This window comes from Drosophila grimshawi, unplaced genomic scaffold (assembly GCF_018153295.1).
Source record: "Drosophila grimshawi isolate 15287-2541.00 unplaced genomic scaffold, ASM1815329v1 contig_311, whole genome shotgun sequence".
Taxonomy (NCBI): domain Eukaryota; kingdom Metazoa; phylum Arthropoda; class Insecta; order Diptera; family Drosophilidae; genus Drosophila; species Drosophila grimshawi.
The window spans coordinates 6,435,463-6,460,565 of NW_025063098.1; the positions used below are offsets into that span (position 1 = coordinate 6,435,463).

At 38.9% G+C, this 25,103-nt stretch overlaps 2 protein-coding genes across 2 annotated transcripts; one reads left to right on the forward strand and one right to left on the reverse strand.

The window, feature by feature from the left end:
• Positions 1-1,909: 1,909 nt before the first annotated feature.
• LOC6563038 (rRNA 2'-O-methyltransferase fibrillarin) lies at positions 1,910-2,934 on the reverse strand. Its single transcript, XM_001990166.2, has one exon. It carries the CDS (start codon positions 2,846-2,848, stop codon positions 2,021-2,023), a length of 828 nt encoding a protein of 275 aa, XP_001990202.1. The 5' UTR covers positions 2,849-2,934; the 3' UTR covers positions 1,910-2,020.
• A 7,348-nt stretch (positions 2,935-10,282) lies between these two features.
• LOC6563037 lies at positions 10,283-25,088 on the forward strand. Its single transcript, XM_001990165.3, has 7 exons — positions 10,283-10,345; positions 12,481-12,798; positions 18,845-18,998; positions 21,807-22,015; positions 23,895-24,028; positions 24,083-24,404; positions 24,674-25,088. The coding sequence occupies exons 2-7, from the start codon at positions 12,750-12,752 to the stop codon at positions 24,829-24,831; spliced, it is 1,026 nt and encodes a 341-aa protein (XP_001990201.2). The 5' UTR covers positions 10,283-10,345; positions 12,481-12,749; the 3' UTR covers positions 24,832-25,088.
• The last annotated feature ends 15 nt before the right edge of the window (positions 25,089-25,103 follow it).

Below are 25,103 nucleotides of genomic sequence, written 5' to 3' on the forward strand. Positions count from 1 at the left end.
ATTGTGCATTTTATTGCTCTAATCGAAAATCGGTAATCGATTTTTATCGGCATTGGAAAAGTGAACTAAGTTATCAAGCAAATGAAAAAGACTTCATATTCATATGATATACGAGAACTTTTATTGAATGAGATGCAGAAGATATAAATATGCTAGACGGAGCTGGAGCTGCTTCATGCTGCCTATCAAATGCATTTGCCAAACTTTATTATACCCCTTCTTCAGACTTTCACTGGGTTCAGGGTATAAAACGCATACACACACAGCAAAGAACCAACAATGATATCCAGCTTCATAGCCAAAGCTACCCAATCCCAGTCCCTCATCCTGGCTGAAGACAAACAAACATCCAATGCAGCAAACAGCAACACGATTACGCCGCTGGCCATGCAATGGCAGAGGGGGAAACTGTGCGAAGGGGAGGGAGGGGGGATTGGCGAATCCAGCAACGGTGACGATCATCAAGCGTAAAAGGAATCGTAAAACAAAAGCGACAGATAGTTTCCAGCATACCATAAAATCAACAGCAAAAACAACAAGAACAACAACCAGCAGCAGCAGCAGCAACAGAAGCACCAACAACAATTGTTAGCAACGTGGCAGTAGCAGCAGTAGTTGGAGGCAACACCAATCGATTGTGTGAACTTTTTTGGTGGCGTTAAGTGTGGGTGGTAATAGCGTTGGCAGTATTGGTGGTTCGGCTGGTTTGAGTTGTGTGTGTGTGTGTTGGGATAGGTTGCCCAATGCGGAAAAGGTAGAGCTCCCGTTGCTGCTGTCGTCGTCCCGATAGCGAACGCAGCCACTCTGCTGCAGCACTGCCAACGACAGCAACGTCATCAACAGTGGCTCTCTCTGTTTTAGGGTGTCTTCGTTAGGCTGGTGCTTAGCAACGACTAACTAGTGACTACAACTATTTTAAACAACTTAATAAATAAGTGTAAAAAAATAGAATGCAGATTCCCTTAGAAGCTCGTATTCTGTTTGAGAAATGACACAAAAGTGGCTACTGGCTAAGCACTGAGCAATGCTTTTTAGGCACCAGTCTAAAACAAGATTCGTTGCAGCATGCACCAGAGTGCAATGCTGTGAAGTTCTCTGCCCCTTCCCACTGGCTGCTGTGACACCTTGAGGCGCTGTTGGCAAACTGCAGAAATCACATAAACGTGAATACCATCGATGTCGATGTCGTCGTCGTCGTCGTCGGTGCTGTTGTTGCTTTTATTGCTGTTGCCTTTGCCCGCATTTGCACAATCACAAAAACACATAGAATAAGGGGAGCGGAGAACTAGGGGTGCACTAACATCGTTCGATGGGCGTGTCTATGATGGGGGGGCGTGCAGATTTGGCAGCGCAAATGCTATGAAGCGTTAGACAACCCACATGAGGCGGCAGCAGCAGCAGCAAGTGCAACGTAAAAATGCATAAATCCATGGGATTTAAAGATTTTTGTCGGAATTTGTGATTTTCGCATTCATTTTTATTTTCCACGATGCCTTCAGCTGCGCTGCTGCTGATGCTGCTGCTGCCACTGCACTTTTTTCTATTCTTCGCTCGTTTTCATTTTCGTTTTTTGTTTTAGTTCACAGCGCTTGCCCCACGAAGGGGGGGCGTTGGAAAGCGGCGTGACTGGATTTACGCGCTGTCCCTCTGCAAGTATGTGTGCAGTGTTTGTGGATACGTGCCCCACCCGCCACCACCTTCCCCCCTTCGCCTGTTTAGCACCCGCAATCAGCAAGCGCTACAAATTTCATATGACATTTTAAGTTGTTTTGCATTGCACCCGCCCACCTCAAAAAACTGTGTACCCTGCGATTACTTTTGATTTGCTTTCCATAGCAAAAATCTGAAAAATCTGAAAAAGTCTAAAAATCCAGCGAACAGCGCTTTGTGCCCGAAAATTTCGTTTCATTTTTCAAATGCATATTTTTATTGCGTTATCCCCACTGAACATGTACAACTTGAAATGTAACAAAAAATAAAACGTGTGTAAAAAAAAGGAAAAAATGATTTCAAGAACTGATCAGGATTGATTATAGACACCCACCAGCAGGTACTGTCCCCGCACATAGGGCTGCAACGAGATCCGCTCGATGGTGTCCAACTGTTCGGCATGCAGACGATTCATTGCCTTGATGGAGTCGTGTGCCGCACCCGGCAGCATTATGGCAAAATTCCCACCCGGCTTGAGAAAGTGTCGGGCGTGGAGTATCAGAATGCGCAGCTGTTCATGGTGCTGGGTATCGCAGAATATGAAATCGACGCGATCCTCAACGAGCTTGCGATATTTGTACGGCAACATGGGATCATCGATGATGGCAACAACGTTGTGGCGTCTCTTTGCCATCTCCAGCAGCTGGCCGTTGGCCCACGGACTCGTCTCCACAGCGTACACAATGCCAGAGTCGCCCACAATATCAGCGATATGTGAAACGGGGCAACCAGTTGCCACACCCAAATAGATCAGCTTGGTTCCTTCGACTATCTGAACATTTTTGACACCTTTGAGCAAGGCAGCTGCCAACTTGGATTGATAGGGCGACCAATTGCGAAACATGCAGCGCTCCTCATTCAACTCTGCTGAGAAGGTGTCCTCGCCATATCCCTCGTCAACGGGGATGGTGCAGCGAGTAACCAATTTCATTTGGAAGTCCTTGTCAAGTGCTATGTAAGCACCGCTATTCTGATGTGGCACAATGGAAATCTCCGACTTGGTGCTTTGTACGGACGCATTTGGCAGACTATACTCACTGCTATTATCACTGCCATCAGTACTATCAACTAAGCCAACATCGTCCACAGTCAAATCCAACTTACTCCATCCACGGCCTTTAGCTCGGCCATTTACCATCGCACTGAATATTTATGTCAATGTGTGAACTTTAGTCTGTTTTGTAAATATACTTATATGAGTGAGTCAAGAATCAGAGAATGACTCATATTAAACTTGTCAGCTTGTACTTATTGTTTTATTCAATGAGAACTTGAAACAGTGCACAGTTTTAAGAAGGCTTTAATAAATAAATAAATAAGAAATGTCTAGTGTAAAATAATCTAATATTTATTGCAGGGATTGTGGATTGAAAAGAGGAATTTATAAGAAACAACGTTAAGAAAAGAGAAAACTAAACAGAGATAAAACAAAGAAAATATGGGCAATTCTTTGAACCTGTGGATTAAGATAAGATTATCACAGTTAAGCATGCTCCGAGGTTTGCCGTAGATATATTAGTAATGAAAATTCAATCAAATGACGAGACAGTTCCATAGAGAATATGTACGTGAAAGGTTTAAGTGAAGCGTAATCAGTTGTGCAAGGCGGCTAAACTAAAAGCAGAGAGGTCTACTAGGAATAGAAAAGTTTAGACAACCAAATAGAAAAGCAGAATCAACTTCATCATTAATTAACTTATGTAGGAAGACGAATAAGAAGAAGCTCGCTGCCTTATACTGAGCAGTCCAGTAATATACATCATATATAATGCCAGCCAAGTTTCCTAAGGTTCTCGGAAAACTCATCTGAAGTTTATCTGATTTTTTTTTCGATGATTGTATCTGAGCAAAGTTAGGTGAAGATCCATTCTTTCAGTCTCGTCTGTTTCTGGAGTGTCTCTTACAGTTAGACATAGAATTTTAAATTTCGGTTTTGCATAAAAACCTCTTAAGGCCTTTTGAGATGCGGAGTTTTAGCTACGTGATTTAATGAGCTGTTGATTTGCCAAATGCGCGTGAGTCAATTTGCAGGCAATGGCCAGAGCGGGATAGACAGAGAGGGGCAGATAGGCAATGCATATATTTACAGCCAGCAAACAGGACACCAAAGAAGGCAGCTAACTCATATTTGGCTTTCATGCAGCGCGTTTGTAACAATTTCGCTAGCGCCGGACGAGGGCACAATATTATTTAACATGTAAATCAAGGCAGAGCCAAAGCGGCGAATCTAACAGTGCGCTGCGCAAACTTTTTTAATTTCAAAGCAAATAGCGACGTGGGAGGTGAAGTGGCTCTGGGGCCGGGTCATCTGATGGTGGGGTAGTTGAGTGCTGCAGATCATGTGGCCCAAACGCGTGTTGGATATATAGTCACGTACTTGTCAACGCCCTTTCAGCTCCAACTTTAGCAGCTAGAAGTAATTATGTGTGTGTGTGCAACAAAATCCAAGTCTACTACATACATGTAGTGTGTGTGTGTGTGTGTGTGTGTGTGCCTGCAAATATTGACGCTCAACTTTTATTTAAGCGCGCGCTAATGTTCAAGTTTTCTGCTAAAAGATAAATATTACGTATTCTAAATCGCGTCAGTGTCTGCACTGAATTTGCCCTGCTTCACGCCTCACCTTTCTCTAGCCATGGTGCTTGCCACCCTTGCGATTCAAACTCAGGGCGGCCATTTACTCATTTAACTGACAGTTAAAATTACAAACGCTTATCATGTACCAGAATCATATCATAGGGAATAATTTATTATGCTCGACGCTTAATGTAATTCCCGCGGAGTGATGTCCCTGCCAGTGTTTGTGTGTGTGTGTCAATGTGAGTGTGTGTGTATTTGAGTTAGAATAAAGTACGTAACATCAAAATGAATATGTGTACACACACACACACACACACACACACACATAGAAACACACACGCTCAAACACATACGCAGTAACAGAGACATAGTTCTATTTACCCAGCTTGTTTCTCCATCTGCCAACACTCTTAATGTATACATACATACATCTATGGAAGAATAGAAGTATATATACATATATATATATATATATGTATACGTATATATTTAGACGAATGTAATTGTAACCATATATGTATGTGTGTGAATGTGCTGGTTTATGTTCTGCACCCTGAGGTTAATTAAGATTTTGCCATGCATTTGTTTTGGCATTGCGCGGGTGCTTAACTTCCTCGCTGGGTATCTGTAACTGTATCTGTTTCTGTATCTGTATCCACATACACATGTATCTATAGCTGTATCTGAATTTACGTCGCCATTGCCAACGACTCGTCAAGTTGCCGAAATGAAAAAGTTTTTATTAAGTTGTTGTAATCCCTAATTAAATGAGAGTCGCTGTTTGTAATTAAATGCTGCATGGATTATGATAAACTTGTTTAAATAATTTCTGAAGCGCTACCATTTGAAGTTTACCACATCATATAGAGCTGATTTAATTAGATTTGTGAGCAAAAAAAAAATACATTCACATATGATAAGACTACAAGAAATACAACCCTACAGTTAATATAATTATTTATTATTATTATTATTTCCCTCAATCCTAATGCTTGCAAGAATTCAAGAATTTTAGTCGACGTGAAGGTTTATATATCTTCAGAGCTTAAGAAATGATTCTCGAAGGTACTGCATCTTCTTCTATATTTGAGGATTCCAAGTCCATGCCTATATTGTTTCCGATTGTAGCCGCCTAAAATACACTTGGGCAGTCTTAGATATGTTGCCTCTAGATATGTTACAATCTCTCGATTGTCACAGATTGTGTATTTTTAATTTAAAAAGCAGTTATAATCGACATGCATACACATTTCAAGATTCCACTTGTGTCCGATTCAATTTGCCACTGCCATGACATTGACCTCGAAGTTCTTGTAAAAAATCCATCTAAAATTATATAAAAGATGAAAACTGTTGTACTTCAACTTACTTTGCATTAAAGTTCGTATTAAATATAATGCATACGTCAGCTAGCCTTGTCAATTAATTAGCACATAAACATATGAAACTTTGAGAGACTTGAAAAAAAAGTAAGGAAGCATTGAGATGGCTTTTTCTTCGTATGGAGCAAACAAATGTGGATGCGAGTGCCGCACATAATTTAACAAAGTGAACTACTTATTTGGACGAACAACTGCAGCAGCAACAGCAGCAACAACAAAAACAATAATAATAATAACCTCGTTGGCAGCAGTAGCAGCAGCAACAAACATTCGACTTTATATTGTGGCTGTGGTTTCCTCCTGGCGCTCTCGCAATGTACATAAAACTTTTTCGAGGTACTACAAATGCTTAATGCACTTCCTTGCATTGCCTGGCAGACTCCTCTAGCGCTCAGGCATTCTGCTGCTGCGAGGCCTGCAACCGTTGCCGAAACAAGCAAATGAAACTCAAGTGCATGTAGCAGCATCGCTGGCCAAGTGGCACAAAAAAAATACACGAAATGAAAACAGCCAAGGCAAAACATCAGTCGGCACAAAATAATACAAAAAAAATACCCAAAAAAAAAATAAAATAAGAAAATACAACAATGAAAATGCAAGCGGGTGGGGAGTGAGCTCAAATTTTTAATAAACTCGCCCATTGTGGCGCTGGCCGGCCGCACTTTCGTTGCACGGCTTCGAGGCACAACGGCAGTCTAGGGCCGCACCATCAGAGATGAGCGCGTGACACGAAATGCTAAAAAATTCGAATATGTGTTGAGCTAAAAAGAAAGCTGAATTTAACACGACTATAGACTGTCCAAGGGGAAAAAGGCATTCAAATGACCGTTCATATATAAAATAGAATAAATAGTCATAAGAATAAATAGTCCAGAAACTCAACCACAAACTAAAATAATCTATCAATTTAGTTAATGATTAAATCAAATTTATTGTAAAAATACACAAAAATAATAATAACATATTATTAAATGAAGTTGTGTCAAAGGGTAAGGCTTTAAAAAAAAAACTCTTATAAAAAACAACAGCAATAATTATATCAACATAGTCTATGAATTTATCTGTATTAAAGGTAATTATTCTTGTGATAGAATTTTTCCATTGCGATATATAAATCTAAATATATATAAATCTAATAAATCGAATATATATAAATATAAATAGAATAAATCTAATATATATCTAATCTAAATCTGCTAATGCTGTTTATACTATTTATTAAAGTGAAAAAAAAGTGTTTAAAATAATAAGCAGGTGTATTATGATTATTCCGATACGTTTTTTCAATTTGTGCATTGTACTCGTGTAGTATTTTATAATAAATAAATAAAAACGCGATCTGCGCTCATCTCTCAAATGCAAGTGCTTGTTTTTTCCAAGTTTATTTATGCGTATTTTGCTTGGAAATGTTGGAAATGGCAACTTTAGGCCGTCTGTTGCCGCTGTTTGCCAATTTCTAGCCGAACACGCTGCCTCTGCCGTCGTCTGTCAACTGCATAATGAGCCACAGCCAACAAACTTAAGCGACAAAAGTCGCTGGCTTAGTTCACTGAATGAGCCAAACGAATGTAAAAAACAAAAAAAAAAAATTAAAAAAAGACGATGTCAAAAACTCAATGAAAATGCGATTTTAACAGCAACGGGACACTTCAGTTGAAATTTAGATATAACGCTTTTTAAAGTTTATCAAAATATCAGCTTAGGGCACTTATCCGGAGTTTGCTGCAACACATGAGCTGCCACCTTGCTGCAGTGGCATTTACCCGATGGGAAACAAGATGGCACCCGCACAAGAGTAAAAAATAGAAACAATAACAAAAACTATAGCATACTTATTCGCGCTGGCAAGCCAAAACGCTTAGCAAGCTTTTGGCCAACGCCGTGCTGAGGTCCTGACTGCAATGTAGGGCTGGCACGTTCGACGTGTCCCAAAATGTAAAACTGCCATCCTACAAAAAATGCATTTTTAAAATACTTGAGCAAATGGCAACAAACGGTGCCAAGTTTGGCAGCTTCGCGGCGTTTGGGCCCCGTAAAATGCAAAGAAAAAACAAAAAACAAAAACAAAAATAAAAAAGGGACAAAAAAATAAGAGCTTCTGCTGCAAAAGCTTTTGTTGTTGCTAGCTGACTTTTGGCATAACATTTTCAGCATATTTGTTGCAGTCAAAACACGTGTCACATGTGCGTGTATGTGTATGTGTGTGTGTGTAAATGTGTTTGTGCCATTAGATCCTTTAGTCATGTACCGGCTGCAGCAAAACTCACGTGTCGCGTTTGCAGCTTGCCAAAAACTTGGCCGCAAGAGCGCACACACAAATACACGCACACACACACACACACAAACACACACATGCACACCTATGTTGCAACTGCAAGTGCAATACTTATGGTTATTTATTTTACAGTTGGCATCTCATTTAGCATTGACATTCCTGTCCACATTTTAATCAATATTTAAATAGTTTAACGTAGAAAAGTGCACAGTAAATACAAACATCATTTTGCATAAGAACTTTTAAACCAATTTTGTAAAAGAACTTTTTAAATAATGTAAGTATTTTTATATAGTTTATGATTTCCGCAAATATTTCATTTATATTGTTTATTAATCAATATTTAATCAATCAAGGCAGCCTGAATGAAAATGTGGAATACTTTTAACGAAATCTTATCGTAATCCTCTTAGCATTTTGCTAATGAAAATTGCATTTAATTGAATAATATGATTAAATGTTGACGATTAATTCACAAACGGACTTTGAAATGGCTATTGTAAATTATCATAAAAAGTTATATTACATTTTTGTAGTCACCAGTTGTAATTTGCGTCCTCGGTAAACAGTTTTAATCTTTATTGATTTCCAAAATGACAACTTTTAATTAATTCATTATAGAATTCGTTAAGCCGAAACAAAACCAAATAATTTCCTGCTCTTTTGAAAATTACGCTGAGTATATACTGAAGTAAGCATTGCGATTAAAGGATACAAAAAATGAATGCTTGTTCACTATTATGTTTATGGTATCCTTATCGATAAATGTAAAGAAACGAAAGTCAACAACAGAGCAACCACCTTGGGGGTTGGGGTTTAGTCATTGTTGTCTAGCAACGAGTTGGAAGATGATTACTTTCAGGCAGTGACTGATAAGCTAGTTGCGATTTGTAGAGCACAATTTTTACTGGCCAACAAATAAAAACTAATTTTTATTTTGGTGTCTTTTCTATTTTTGATAAGCTCCTTGGCAGCTTAATATCTTTTCTTGCAGCCTCAGCCGAAAAACACATTTCCGCTTGTTGCATTGCATTCAATGTGCGTCTGTCCGTCTGTCTGCAGACTGCTGGCTGCTGTCTGAAAAGCGCCAGAAGACAGGCATGTGGCTAATAGGATTTCACCATCAGCAACAGCAGCAACAACACCAACAAAGCACATCAACCACTAGAACGACAGGCAAAGCCTTTGGATTTTGCAATTCCATACTTGGTTGCACAAGGCCGCATGCCACTGCGGCTGCCACTTGCTGTTGCATGCTCTTATCATTCCTATGCTAAATATATTTGCAACCAGTGAAAAAGGCACAAGGGATAGGTCATTATAGTTGACGTGTGTTTGGAGAAGCTGCAAACAGAAATATGCATATCCTATTTAAATAAAATACATTTTGACAAAAAATATATATTAATTAATATGATTGCCATACTTTATTAGACTTTTTCGATTGACTTTCATTCGTGTTCAGAGCATATGGAAACTTATGTTTATTTCAAAAAAAAAATACCAAAAACCCATTTAAAAAGTAAAAATTGAAGGAAAATAAATAATAAATTACTAATCAGTTTAGCAACACTGATTTAAACTTACTGCAAGAAATCACAAATAACAGAAGACTGTTGAAGCCAGATTTCTTTATGCAGATTTTTTTAATTTGAACTACAAAATCTGCTTAAAAGGACAGATATTTGATGCGATATTTAAAATTGCATTCTAAATTCCAAGTATTAGTTAACATTATGTTACATAGCTTAACAGACAGGTTAACTAGCTTAACAGGCATGTTAAAACTCTCCACTAGCTGTTAGACTAACAGCTGTGGTTGTTAACAGCGCCACAAAGCGACAAATGGCGGCAAACTGCTCAAACAGATGCTCTTAGCGAGAGCGTCAAATACAATAGAAAGGCGCGCCCAAAAACAGTCGGCGCTCTCTCTTAAAAAGACACCCAAAAACTGCTCGTTCAACAACAGGCAGACAGACACGAAGGCAAAGCAGCAGCAGCAGCAGCAGCAGCATCCTTACAGCATCTGTGCCGATGTGAAAGAGTTGCCATTTGGCGCTCTTTGAGAGCGAGCGTCAGCGCCGGCAACGATACGAAGTGCGCATATGGGAATCGAGGACATGAATGCTACTTTGGACAAGTGGAGTCGCTGTCGCTGTCGCTGTCGATGCCGCCGCCGCCGCAGCAGCCGCTTTAAATTGCCAGCCGGCCCTGGCCGTAACCGTTGCGCGCTGTCAGTTAGACGGCAACTTTTGTGCAAAACGGTGCGTGTGTGCGGTGCGGTGCGGGCGGGTGGCACAACGACAACAGCAACAACAACGACGACGACAACGATTCGTTAAGCCAACAAATGGCAAATAAATAAGAATATGAAAGATTTGCATGCGTCATTATATGTGTGAGTTTTATGCACGTTTGTCACTCGCTGCATGTGTGAAATTATGCACTTATGCAAATACATGCGGCAGTGCCAGACGTAAATGCAAAAAAAAGAGAACAGCAGCAGCAGCGACAAAAAGCCGACTGTTGCACAAGACTCATAAATATAAACACACAGTAAATGCCAGCAAACTGTGCCACAAACTCAATGCACATTTGAGTGTGCATATGTGAGTGAGTCTCTGTCTGTGCCTGTGTGTGTGTGTGGGTATTTGTAGGCCAGTCAATGAAATGTTTGTTAATTATTTAAATGTCTGTGCATTAGATTGTCATTAAGTAATTAACTTAGATTCAAGCGCAACTAATCAGTTGTCTATGTGTGTGTGTGTGTGTGTGTGTGTCTGTATTCACTCAAGTACAAATCCTTGAGTGATACACGTGGCGTATGCGCATTTTCAATGCACAACAATCATTCACAAGGCTTATGTATTTGAGCATGTAAATTGAAATACATGCATATATACATATATATATATATATATATGTATATATATATCTGTAAATATATATGTGAATATTTATTTGCTTTTGGGCACCTATCAATTTGGCTTTGTCCGCTGCTGCTGCATTCCTTCTTCAACTTGAGGCTGGAAACATTTGCGTAATTGACATTATTAAGGGGAAGAGTGTCGGAGTAGTTATCAATTTTGAATTGACAATGTTTACAAAGACATAAGATTGACATAAGTCGACTGCCGACGGTTGATAGCAACTGTTTACTCACTTGTTGACTTGTTGCACACACGCACACAAAAGACAAATAAACTGCACTTGAGATGTGATATGTGATATAAGCCGTAGTGAAATTTTCAAATAATCTACTCTCAGGGCAAACAACGTAAATTGGAATTGGTTTAAGTGAGTGTTGGTACATATATATAGACAGATTTATATCGCTCTCCTGTCAAGCTTCATAGATTTGGTTAGGCAACAGTTTAGGTAGGAAATTAAATTTGCCTTACAACACACATTCCCCCAGATATTTTTAGTGGAAGGAAAACAAATTAACTAAGAAACCGGCTCAAGCTGCTTGCCACTGTTATTAAAAAAAGAATGCTTCGTCGTTGTGAAACTTTGCCACGGTAATTTTAATAAACGCGTCAATGAAACCAAAACAATGATGACAGCAAAGAGCAACAAAAGGCAGCTACAACAAAAACAAAAACAACAACAGCAAAAATGAGTCAAAGTTGACGACAAGGCAGCGCAAAAAGAAGCCACAATTTGATTAGAGCATTAAAGGACTTTATGCCACAAAGCCCGAAGCGCCACAGGCTCCACAGGGACACGTTGACTGGCAATAGAGACAGGCACGGAGCGGTGGACGGGATTGGCTACTGTTTTTGGCCTCTGCCTCTGTTGGCAGATAGACAATCGACTGAGCTGAAGCAGACAAAGTTGCCGGCTGCCACATTTCCATTTTGGCAAAAAACTGTCAACGTTTAAATAACGCTGACAATGACAATAAACAAATGCAATAGCCGCCCAAAAATTTGGTAAAACAAAAAAAATAAAACTTTATTATAAGCAGAAATATCCTAAATTAAAGCACTTTGCTACTAAATACCCTGTAATATCAAGAAAAATTAATCTACACGTTTATATGTTGTTTAGGGTTGCTATTAATGAGGGATTTAGAGAACTGAAAATTAAAAAACTCTCTTTGTGGAGATAAAAATAAAATATAGAATACTCGCAATTGATTTATTTTGGTGTTATTCTCGTGTGTTGAAATTGTATAATATCTATATATGCATATGCATTTAAACTGAAAAAATAAAACAAAAACTGTTTTTTAACTTTGCCTCATATTCAAATGCTGAAAAAAAAAACACATATCCACTTCAAATACCTTTCAAAACAGCATATGAAAAGTCAAAGCAAAACTTTCCTAATACCGGACACAAGTTAGAAAGTCGACAACACACAGAGTGTGCGAGGGAGAGAGAGAGAGAGAAGATGTGTGTGTGTGTGAATGTGGGAGTGTGCTGGACTGAATGCCGCACTTTGACGCCAAAAAAGTTTTCAAATTTAATAACCTTAAAGCAGAGCGACAAAAAAATAATGCCACTAGAGGCTTGCCCATATTTTTAGGCAAAGAGAAGCGAGAAAAAATAAAAAAGAATAGAACCCAACGCTTGCTCCAATTTGTTGGCCTGTTAATGGAACTTGTTCGATATTGATATACTAAATATATAATCATGGCCGACGCTGGTGCAAAGTAATATGTGCAAAGATTGCAAGACTAAGTTTATGGAAACATGCACGGACAAAGGTTTATGTGTTTGGCTTAAGCACGGTTGGCAGGTCCTTTAAGGCCACACTCAACAACAACAACAGCAACAACAAAAACAAAAACAACAATGGATTTTGGCAGCTGGCTGCTGCAGCTGGTCATCTACTGGCTGCTGGGTAAGTTTAAAGCGAGTTTAAAGCCGACTCTAGCCGGTAATAATAATAAAAATATTTGAAACTTTTCATTTTATTGCCTTTTCCTTTTAATCCCTCTAAGCCGTCCAACCTTTTTACGACAAAGTCGACGACGTGGGCAACTTTGCGGTTGACTTAAGCACAAACACACACACACACACACATACACACACGCACAAAACGGGTGAAAAAGAGAGCAGGGATTGTTAACCCCGCACCTGACCCCCGTGGCCTTCAACGGCGACACCATGAAAAGTCATTTAGGCATTTCCGTTTCCGCTTTGCGCTTTTGTGCACTTGCCTTTTGTTGCTGTTATGACCCAAACTCAAAATTAGCATAGCAATAAATGTGTTTGTTGTTGCTGTGTTGCCGTTATGTTTGGGCGCCTGCCTGTGCAAATATGGTATTGGGTAAGACTGCATAAATTTATGTAAATTTTGTGCCACTAAATTGTTTTTTAAATACACTTTCAATTATTACTCAACCGCATGGCCAACGTGCCAAATGAAACACAAAAAGTCGCACATAAATATCTAATATCAATTATAATTATACTTTATATGTCTAAATATGTTTTTTAATATATAATAATGCTTTATCTTGTTGCCTTCGCATTTAGGAATTTTGTCAATGAAAATAATTTAAATTTAAACACTGAAATGTGTTAGTCATGGAATTTTCCATGTTTCACTTGATTCCTTTCTGGCCAGCATCTTTTACCTTCCCAGCTGAGCAACAGAAAATCAACAAGATGAACTGTAAAATAGTACAAAGGCAAACGAAAATAATTCGAAAGGATTGCTTTGACACATATTATCCAAAATAATTACAAATAACAAAAATTTATTGGAACTCAATAGATAGAATATATTGACATCATGTAAATTGATTGGGAGATATGCAGATAAATTGTAGATATTTTATTTAGTGTTTTTTCAAAAGGTTTATTAATAATTTTTGTGTTTGATTCAATTTTCCTTCATCTATAATCCGAAATTCATTTGAAAAAATAGTTTGTACTTTCGATAAACCTTTTTGGTTATATGAGAAAATAGTCAACAAACAAAAGTTAACAGAGCTGAGAATGTTTTAGGTATTAAAACCGAATCAATTCAAAAGTGAGAGAAAAACACTAAAGGACAAAAGCAGTCCAAAAATAGTAAAGCACACACATACAAAAATTAGCATAGATTTTCCAGAATTGTTTTAAGGAGTTTTCTGTCAGCTTTAAGTATTGCAAAAAACATTTTACTGGGTTGGCTGCAAAAAACCAGACTTATGTCAAAGCAGCTCAGAGAATGGCAAACTGACAGACAGAGAGAGAGATAGAGAGAGAGAGAGAGAGAGAGAGGGAGAGAAAGAGAGAACAGTTAAAAGGCGCAGCGAAAAAATTTACATAAAGGAAACATAAATGTGACAATTTCATTTTGGAGTATGCCTTAAAGGATTTACCCACACAACAGGCATACAAACTTGTGCTATATTTTATTTGCACTTTTCTAAAATTTATAGACGCTTTTCAAATTTACTGCCAATGAGTGAATAAGGCAAAGAGCGCTCCTCGACTTGCCTGCCAAGGACATGCCAAGAAAATAAATATTTGGCTACAAGTGCCACGCAGACGGAGTAGACTTGTGGACTTATATAGACTTGCTGACAGTTCGGTACTCAGTCGCTTGCCTCAAGTGCCATAAAGTTTATTTAAACAAATTGCCTATTTTACAAGTGTCTTCAATTTTATTAAGTGCGCAGTTTGGTTTGCAAAAGAAAATAATGTATAAAATAATGGCACCACGCCCACAAAACATTGCAATTGGTTTGCTGTTCTTTGCCATTTCTTGTTTGAGTTTCGGCTCAGTGGAAAATAAGTGTAGGAGTCTAGTCTAGTGTAGCCCATTGTCATGTGGCCAAAACTGACACTAATGTGAGGCCATTGAATCTGACGAGAATATGTGGCATGCAACTAAGCTAAAGTAAAAGCCACCAGGCGCATCCAATGTGGAAAATCAAGTTTAAACTTGAATGTTTTGCATTCTTCGTGCTTTTGTTGGTATTGTTGTTTTGGTTTTGCTGTTTTGTTGTTATGGCTGCTGCATACCAAAACGGGACTTATATAGAACAACAAAAACAACAACAACAACAGCAACAACTATATACTAGGCGTCTCAGCTTCTCCAGCTTAACTGTAGTCGCATAGTTGGCCAGACAGCGGCATCGTCTATTTATTTTATTTTATTATTTTCGTTTCTATTTTTTTATATTTTTTTTTATTTGCCTTTTTGTACGCCATTTAGCCGCTCAATTTTTTTGTTACTGCTTATGCTGATGCTGCTGCGCAACTACGCTTTGCCAAGATTAGCATCTTTATTTGTGTTCGCCTGCCACAAGTTGAACCCATGCAAAAAATTCCAGTACAAAAAAAAAAAACCTCAAAACAAACCAAACAAACGCTCGGACTGCGTGGCTTGGAGCGTTGTCGCATTTATATGCAAATTATAGATGCTTGGCATTACTTTATGCTTGGGCCTGAGCTGATTTGTCTGCGCTGGCGTTTATCGTAAGCAGCCGAATGTCTCTAGCCGGATTTAAATTGGCTCAAGTTGCAGCCGCAGCAAGCCTGTTTTCTGTTGCCCACTTTTCGGGGGCACACAATTTGCATTATCCAGCCAACATGCGGAGTCCAACGCAGAAACTATGCCTGCAGCACAATGAAAGCAAAAAAAAAAAAATAAATAAATAGAAAAAAAAAAATTGCCTCTTGACTTTCTTTAGGCATTTTCACGGCAAAGTGAATTTGTCGTTGCGCGTGATGATTTCAACATTGAAAGCCACAAGCGACCAGCTGTGTAACAATCAGACAGGCAAACAGACAGACAAACAGACAGTCAAACAGACAAAGCAGCAGACTAGCAGGCGTACTTATACATAAGTAATACCCATCTGCATGTACACATTTGGACGTATAGACGGGCAGACAGATGACAGCCAACAACAACAAAAAGAATACCAACTACAACAAGACGAAGAACAACAACAGACAAATTGAAGTCTTCAATTGGCATTTGAAGTTGTTGGCGTTGTTAGGCAGCTGAAACTTTGTTCAAGTGCGTTGATTGCCGTGCAACCAAGTTGTCTGCCTCGTGTATTTTGTGTACCTTCCACAATACCCTAGCTGAACGAGGCAGACACCTATTGGGTTGGGTCATGTTGCTAGTATACATTAATTATTAAGTTTTTCTGTTTATCATATTAGAAATTAGTGTTTTCGTCTTGAATAAATGCTGAGGAAATTCTATTTTGGGCTAAGTTTATCAAATTAAACGAGAGGAGAATCCTTTCAAATATAATGTCTATTTTTAAATATACAAAACGAGGTTACAAAATAATAAATTTCGTTGATTCGGATTATTTATATAGATATTTATTTGTCCAAAATAGCTGTATGTATCAACAAGTCTTTTATGTTCAAAATATAAAATCCTAATTGTTGTATAAATTATAGAGATATTTATTTCTTGAGCTGAACTTGGCAAGATTATTGAGCTTAATTGTGCATCAAATAGTTTATCTACACTTTTAAGCTAGGCTCTCTTTCTCAGTTTGGCATATAACAAAAGATACATATGGTATTCAGTAGGGTATCTATGCTGCGAGTCCTCCAAATGACAACTATTCTTTCTCGTTATTATTTACATATACACAGACACTAGAATATATATATATGTATGTATGTATAGTATATACTTAGGTTCTCGGTCACAGATACAGCTGTCATGCCTTTTGCCACGCAGGTGAACTTTTACCGATGTGCCTCTTATAAACCGCACCTACACCCCCGGAACTGCTGTGTGTGTGTGGGTGTGTGTGTGTTTACTTGTGTGTTTTGAGGCTGTCATTAAGCTGCGGTTGCCACTGCCATTTGCAAATGTGTTTGCTATTGTCGTTGTTACTGTTGTTGTTGTTGTTGTTGTTATTGTCGGCTGTTGCTTGTTGTTTGTTGTTGTTTCGTGTTAGTACTAGTCAGCAGCTTTGACATGCTTCAAAAGACTCGTGTCACACTCAGGCTCAGTATGCAGCTTGCTGTTTGCCGCTTGCCGCTTGCCGCCCGTTGCAAGCAACATACAAAACCTGCCTCCGGCAGATCCGCCTGTTTGTCTGCCAGGCACTGTTGTTTGTCTATTGAAACTTTAAGCAAGTTTGCCGTTTGTTGGCTGCCATTGACAAAAAGCAAAATACAAAGCACAGAATTCACCTCTCTCTCTCTCTCTCTCTCTCTCTCTCTCTGTGTCGCTCTCTGCCTGTCACTCTTTCATTTTCAGCATTCCTCTGCCTCTGTCGCCCAACAATCTGTCGCAAGATATTTGAATATAGTTCCCCAGCTATGAAGGTAATCAGAGAACGAGCATGCATAAATTGAAGAATTATTTAACTATTTTCATGGTTTTTCTATCGCCTGCTCGTTCAGTTTTTCGCGTTAGTTGCGACAAGTTGTTGCCGCCACACCTCGGAGTTATTTCAACTGTAAAGTGCAACAAATTAAATTCACGAGCGCTGCTTGTTGCTGCCGTTGTTGCTGCCGCTGTTGCCTAGAGAGGAGCAACAAAAATTATGCAGCCAAGTTGCAAATTATCGTCCTTCGTGCCGCGTTCAGTGCCTCTCATTGTTGCTTATCATGCCGTACAATTCTCTACCCCATCCCCTCCCAGCCAGCCTTGTAACCAACTGCAGCGACATGGCCAAGATTATGGAAATTGCACACAACTTTCGCTCGCAACAACAAACAGGCAAGAAGAAGAGCTGTTTGCGACGCATTTGGCATTTGCTGCAATAAGAACTGTATGCAACTAACAACAACAACAACAACAACAACAAAAGCGCACCGCAGCTAATGATATTAACCATTTCTTTCCTTTCTTTTTTTTTTTTGTTGCCCCCATTTCCTTTTCGTCTGTCTGTTTGCACTTAAAAACGTTCTGCAAATTGTGAAAACCAAAGCGCGGTTTACACAGCTTGTTGTTGTTGGATAAAAACGTTTAGCAGTTGCTTTTCTTGTTGCCCTTTTTTCACGTTTTTCTTTTTTTTTCATTTTCATTTTCTTTTTCTTTTTTCTTTCTCTCTTTGCTTGTCACTTAGACGTTGAGCATTTTTACAAGTTCATTCAATTAGAAGTTGTGCGTCACGTTATTTGTGCTGCAAATTGTCTGCTTCCGATTTTGCCTGACTGTTTTGCTTAATATCTTTTTATGTTAATTTGTCTTCAGACTTACTACGTTCTTTAATATTTCAACTAAAGCATTTTAATGCTTTAAGAAATATATTTACCTAAATATTTGCTTGTCTTGTTACTTTTTTGCTTAGAAACAAGTCAAATTCGTTTCTTGAAATTCGATATTCCGAATATTTCCCAAATATTTACACTTCGTAATTACGTTTCATTTTAAATAATTTTTTATGTACACACATTTATATCCTAGATATATTTGTGTAGAGTAAAAATTACAAAATTGGGTTTGCTGTCTTTGCCCTTAGTTCAATTAAACATTGTTCTTAAGCTGTGCAAATCTTTGAGCTACGTAACTTTGTTAATTTGCTTTGCTTGCTCGAACTGTTTAATATCAAAAAAGTAAAATAATTTGAGCTGACATTTTAAGTGCATTAAAACTACAAAAACATTGCCACAACAATCTTATCATTTCTATAATTCCAAAGTAAAGGTGACCTAGTTACAAAACTTCAATTATAATGAATTCAATTATATTCAATCAGACTATTACATTTACGCAATCCGTAAATAAGGGATTGTCTATATATGGGTATGGCATGTATATATATATATATATATATACATATATGTATATATATATACATATTTAAAGCTAGCGCAAAAAGTTTTCGTTTGGTTTTATATTTTGTGCAGTATTTTTATGACATTTTCATCATTTTATCTGACGGTTTTTAGCCAATTGCTGTCTGCTGCTCCACATTTTATCCAGCTTTCGTACTTATTCTCTCTCCTTTTTTTTGCAGCTACGAGGCGCATTCAGTGTCTACTTGTGACTGACATCAATGTGCCACAAATTGTTGATTTTCGTGATAACGTGACATTATCCTGCAGCTATGATATAAGTGGTCACACGTTAAATTCGGTTAAGTGGTACAAAAACGACAGCGAGTTTTTTAGGTAAGTACACACATACACATACATACATACACATACACAAACACACGCTGCGTCAGTGTGTGTGCGCTTATAATTTATGATATTTATTTTTGTTATTTTTGCGAGGCTGCGCAGCTGTCAAATGCATCGAAATCTGTGCCATTGCCAGGAAGAGACAAATCCAGAGTCAGAGCCAGTCACAAAGCCAGCACAACCACACCCACAACCACCAACCCACCCCGACACATACACACAAACACACATACACACACACACAGCCACACATTCATTTGCCGCATAAATATGTTCATTGTCAAGCGACTTTCTTGCCTAGTGAATTATTAAATAAATTAATTTGCGTTGGTTCGTTTATGCTATGGCAAATTAATTTAAATGTCCTACCATATGAAATACTGTGTTGTGGTTTGCCCCGCACAACCCCCGTTTGTGGCACAACGCTTACAGCCATCAGTCACTTGGTTACTTCAGTGCTCACACGTAAGCGGCATTTAATATTTATGCCCCAGCTGTTAACAGCAGCAGCCGCCGCAGAAGCAGAAGCAGAAGCAGCGAGAAAGGCGTCAACAAAAGGCAACTAATTGCCCAAAAAGCTAGTATCTGGCTGTGAACTAATCAAGAACTAGTTTGAAATGATTATTAAATGGCATTTTGACCTCAAGTCAACCACTTCAAGTAGATAGCAATTTTACAATCGAGTCACAGACAGGCAGACAAATGGAATATATAATATTGCAGACAGCGTGTTCATTATCAGAAACCACAGCATGATGTATATAACTCCATAATATCTTCTTGAATCACAAAATCATTATCATCATCAAGTTTGTCTGTCGCATATATATACATACATATATTCATATATGTGTGTGCAGCTACAAATCTACATTCAAATATGAATATTTGCACTGCAATAAACTGCAGCGTAATGAAAAATCTCAAATGAATGCTTCGCGTTTTGCTTAATTAAAAATGAGCTTGAGCAGCGCTTAGGTGCTGTGCACACACACATAACACACTCACACACACACTCGTGCACATGCAACCCCAAAGCTGGAAGCAAGGCCTTGAATGTAGCTGGGGGGCTGCTATGCTAAGCGAAAGTTTTAATTAGACAGCAGAAGTACGTGAGAATCAGCGGAAGCCAATTGCAATTTTACTTGCACTTGTAATGCAGCTGCAAATGAATGCAAACAAAACTTCAAACTCTCTGGCGAATGAACAATTTTTGATCGAATCTTAACGCGCACGCTTTAAAGTTGATGCAAAGCAAACAATTTTGCACAGAGTCTGTGCCTTTTCTTGATAAATATGTTGCACATCTTAAAATTGTATACGTAAAAGAAGTAAGTTTTAGTTGTTTTTTCATTTATTACTTGATTGCAATTTAAGTCTTAATGGGACTTAATATAATCAGATGAAAGATAGCTCTTTAAACTTCATCAGATTTTACTTATTGATTTTTTAAAGCTTTCCGTACATATATATTTCCATGTGCTGGCGCAGAGAGCAGTAAATATTTAGCTGCTTGCAGATTAATTGTCTTTTTGCAAATATATATAACAGTTATTTTATTTTCTTATCACATTGAAACGACAAACTAAAATAGGACCTCAGTTAATTTGATAAATTAGTTTAACAAGCAAGCGAAATAAATTAATATATAATTAATATGTGCCAAGTTGTTCATTTTCAAGCCATTAAATCCATGTTTACTGTTATCTTCAAACATGCGCAGTGCTATTTGGGCTTTGCACATGACATAAGTATGGCCAAAACTTAATGTTGGCTAGTGGCAAATGAACACGGACTTGTGTTGGCTCCCACAAAATCCCTTGTAACGAGCCACGCCCACAAACCTAAAAGTGCCAGCCAACAGCCAGTTTATATTGCTTATCAAAGCAGCAGCCGCCGACGCCTAAGCCGCAAATAATTCGACCCCCACTTGCCTTGTTCGCCCCCCTGTCCCCGTCCCCGTCCCCATTCCCATCCCCATCCACGTCCGCTCTTAGACAAGCAACAAACGCTGGCTAACAGCTATTAACAAGTAGGGCACAAAGCGACTTATCAACACCACAGCAGCGGACAAAAGTGGGCCGCAATTCTTTGGAATTGCCCTTGCCAGCAGGAAAAGCTATTTATGCCACGTAAAATGTATAAATAGAGCATAATAAAACTCTAGGGATGTATGTGACAAAGGGACACTTTATAAAGTTAAAAAAAACTCCCATATAGGGTATACTCTTAGTCTTATACGAGTACGAGTAAATCACTTTTGTTGTTGTTTATTTATGTGGCTGGGCCACTTTTGTTGTTCAGTGCTGAACAAGTTTTCCACTTGAACACTTTTGTTGTAGATTTTTATACACATCGATTTGAGGGATTAATGAGCAACAATCTACAATAGAAAACAAATTGAAGAAATCTCACAACACACACACACACAGACAGACACACACACAGACAGACACACACACAGACAGACAGAGTCAAGTCGGTTGAGATTGAGTGCATGTAAGCCACTTGTCTGCGAAATCTCCATTTCCTGGCCTAGCTTCGTTTATGGCTGGAAAGCTTTTAGCCAGCCTATATGTATTTGGCCGATTATCAGCTGACCATAGCCACGAAAAAAAAAGGACACCAAATGGAAGCTGGCGCAATTTGCGACCCATTTAGCCAGCACTCAAGGGAAAGCAATAGATCTATAGCAATAACCCTTTTTGACTATTCACCATCTCCTTTTCTCTCTCACCCTCTGTCTCACCCTTTGTCTCTCTTTCTCTTTTTCATTTTATCCAATCGCGTCAACAGATATGCACCACTGATGCAGACCGTTTTCAGAAAATTCCCGGTGCAGGGCGTGCAATTGATCGATGACGGCAACGAGTGCAATGAATCCTCGTGTCGTGTGGAGCTTAATTTATTGGGCGTCAAGTCATCGGGCGTCTACAGGTGCGAAGTGTCCGGCGATGCGCCACACTTTAAGCTCACAGCGCGCGCCGGCAACATGAGCGTTGAAGGTAAGACAACCGTGGGCTAAAGGGGCGTATAAGTAATGAAATATATTTTCAACTGTTTGCACTGCATTAAGGTCTATGTGAGCGTATATGTGTGTGTGTGTGTGTGTGTATATGTATTTATTTGCATGTGGGCGCGTATTTTATGCAAATATACCCCCAACCCACACCACGATGCCTCGCTGCACTGCAAAAATCTAGTAAAATGTGTAATTTCCGTGATATTTTAATGGTAAACAACATGAGGGAAAAACGGCAAAAAACAATCTGAGCCGTTTGCATATGTGCGTATGTATGCGTGTATGTGTGTGTGAGTGTGTGTGTGTGTGTGTGTGCCCACTGTGGGCCAAAGTGGCTGTATCGCGCAATATGCAGCGTGGAGAATGCAATGTGCAGCGTGCAGTGGCCAGCAACACGCACACAGGATAAGCAGCCCGGCAGCAGGATGTGTTCGCGAAAGAAACATTGAGCGAGGCAGCAGGCTGAAACTGAATCTATAGTTGTAGCTGTAGTCGTAGCTGAAGCTGAACGTTTTCATAAAAATGTAACCAAGAGATGCATGTGATTCGCATCCCATGACACACACACAGACACACACACATCCAAAGAGGCGTGCACACACAAGGACGTTAAAATAGCGAACAGGAATCGTGCTTGCTTGCGTCGAGTCTGCGGGTGTGCGAATCTCTATGTGTGTGTGTGTGTGTGTGTGTGTATGTATGTGTTTAAGGTTGCTGGTGTGCGCCTCTGTGATTTACGGCAGCACTTTATGCTTAAAAAGGATATCGCTAAAATGAAAAGCTCCGCTACCGAGTGCCCCATGCCACATGCCTCGTGCCTGGCTGTCTTGCTTGCCTTGCTGCTCGTTCTGCATCAATATATGCATGTGTACATGTGTGTTTGAGTGTATGCTCATTTTTTTTGTGTACATTTTCGCTTTTACTTTTACCCACACACATACACACACACACACACACACACACACATATATATATATATGCACACTCAGCAGGATGTTTCAGCGCGTCCTGCTTCGCTCTCTTGCTCTGCATGTGTTTTATGATCATCTATTTTTCCGCTGATATAAAATAAATATCTTGTAGATGCGCTGCGTTACATGTTGCCTTGCCGTTCCTGCTGTTGCTGCTAAAATATTTTTAAAAATTTATCAAAAGCAAATAGAGAAGTTGTAAAAATAAACAACAACACGAACTGCTGTATTTATATTAGACAACACAACATTAGCAACAGGAGCAACACAGACAACAGAGGCAACAAAGTGCACCATTTGCATATTTCATGCATGTTTAACATCAGCTACTGAAATGTCACTGGCTTATTTACCATCTAGCTGTTATAATCTCATTACATATTATTTAAATTGCATCAGCAAGCTCTGCAACATACAAGCTTAGCTACAGTTCTGAGCTGTAATAAAATTGGTATATTTAATTAAATAGCTTTGGTCTTAAAGATGTGGGGGAAGGAAAACAACAGTCGTCAGCCAGTTAAAGCTTATTGGTGTCGCCAAAATTGACCGACAGAGATTTATACTCAAAATATGTGACTTAAACCAAATACCAGCATTGTCAAAATTAAATATAATATACCGAAGATCAAACTTAATTATTTAATAAAGCCTCAAATTATAAATTTAAGAATGACTTATGCCATTAAAAATATATTGAAGCAATGATTAGACTAGCTAAGCACATTAAATAAAATTTAATTGATTTCCATAGTGAAATTATTTTAAATTTTAAGTGTGAAAGATACAAATTGAGTATGTATTTCTCGATTTTTAAGAGAGAAAAATATAAATAATATTTTAACAAGCTTAAAATAATTTTTCAAATGTTTATTATGATATTTTTTCTTACAGCGTTGCCGCAAAACAATCCGCTCATCAGCAGCTTTCACTCGATGTACCGTTTCGATGATTTCGTCCAGGTCAACTGCAGCACCGACTTCTCCAGTTTGTTAACCAAAATAACCTGGTACATCAACGGTGTTCGGGTATGTTCTACACACACACATAAAAATACACTCACTAACTGTACTTTGCTTTAGGCTTCCATATTGGATATGCAACCAAGTGTGGAGACATCAATTGCGGCGCATGACTACAATTTGAGGCGCATCGTGTCGCAGTTGAACTTCTATGCAAACGATCCACGCTTCCATCAGCTGCAGTTGCAGCAACTATTACAGCAGCGGCAACAACAACAACAACAGCAGCAACTGCGCTCAATGTCGCCACTGCGTCTGGGCCTGGAGCTGCGCTGTGTGGCAGAGATCGAGAGTTATCCGCAGCTAATGAGAGAGACCAGCCTGCAGGCGCATCTGTTTCGCGATGATATCGATCTGAAGAATCAAAAGCTGTTCAAGTCAGGTAAGTAAACCAACAGCCAGCAGCCAACAGGCAACAGCCAACTGCAAATGCTGTTGCTACTGTTGCAATTAATCAGCATGCGACCGCAATTTCAGTTACCGCTTAAATGATATACATGTGGCCGTTGCTAATTAAAAATAAATGCATATCCAAATACACTGACAGCGGTCGCATATTTGGACAATTTGTAATAAATATAAACCAACACATACATCTATATCTATATGTATATATAATTGCAATCTCTCTGTCTCTTTCTCACTCTTTAGCCGCGCCCGGTGTCGCTTTGCTCAGCGCTCAGCTGTTGTTGGTCGCGACAACCGCAACGGCAGCCGCCATCAGCACACAGTGGCTCTTCATGCCGCTAACGTTGCAGCATGGCGCCAAAAAGTTGACCCGCTACAAAAATGTCAACGGCAACCGTTAGTGCTGCACATTTAGTTTTGGGTCTTTTATTTATGTTGGTCTGTGTATTGGTTTTGTAAACATTTTTTAGCTTTAAGCAACTGAAATGCACGTGAGAATTTACAATTACAATTACAATTACAATTACAAATACAACTACAACTGATATGTATGTACGTTACTTGAATTAGTCTAAGTCGCGTCAAGCTAACCTGTGTAAATAGTCTGTAAGTACGAGTATGAGTATGCAATACAATAAAAGATCATCAATAAATATTACTTTATTACTTTCAC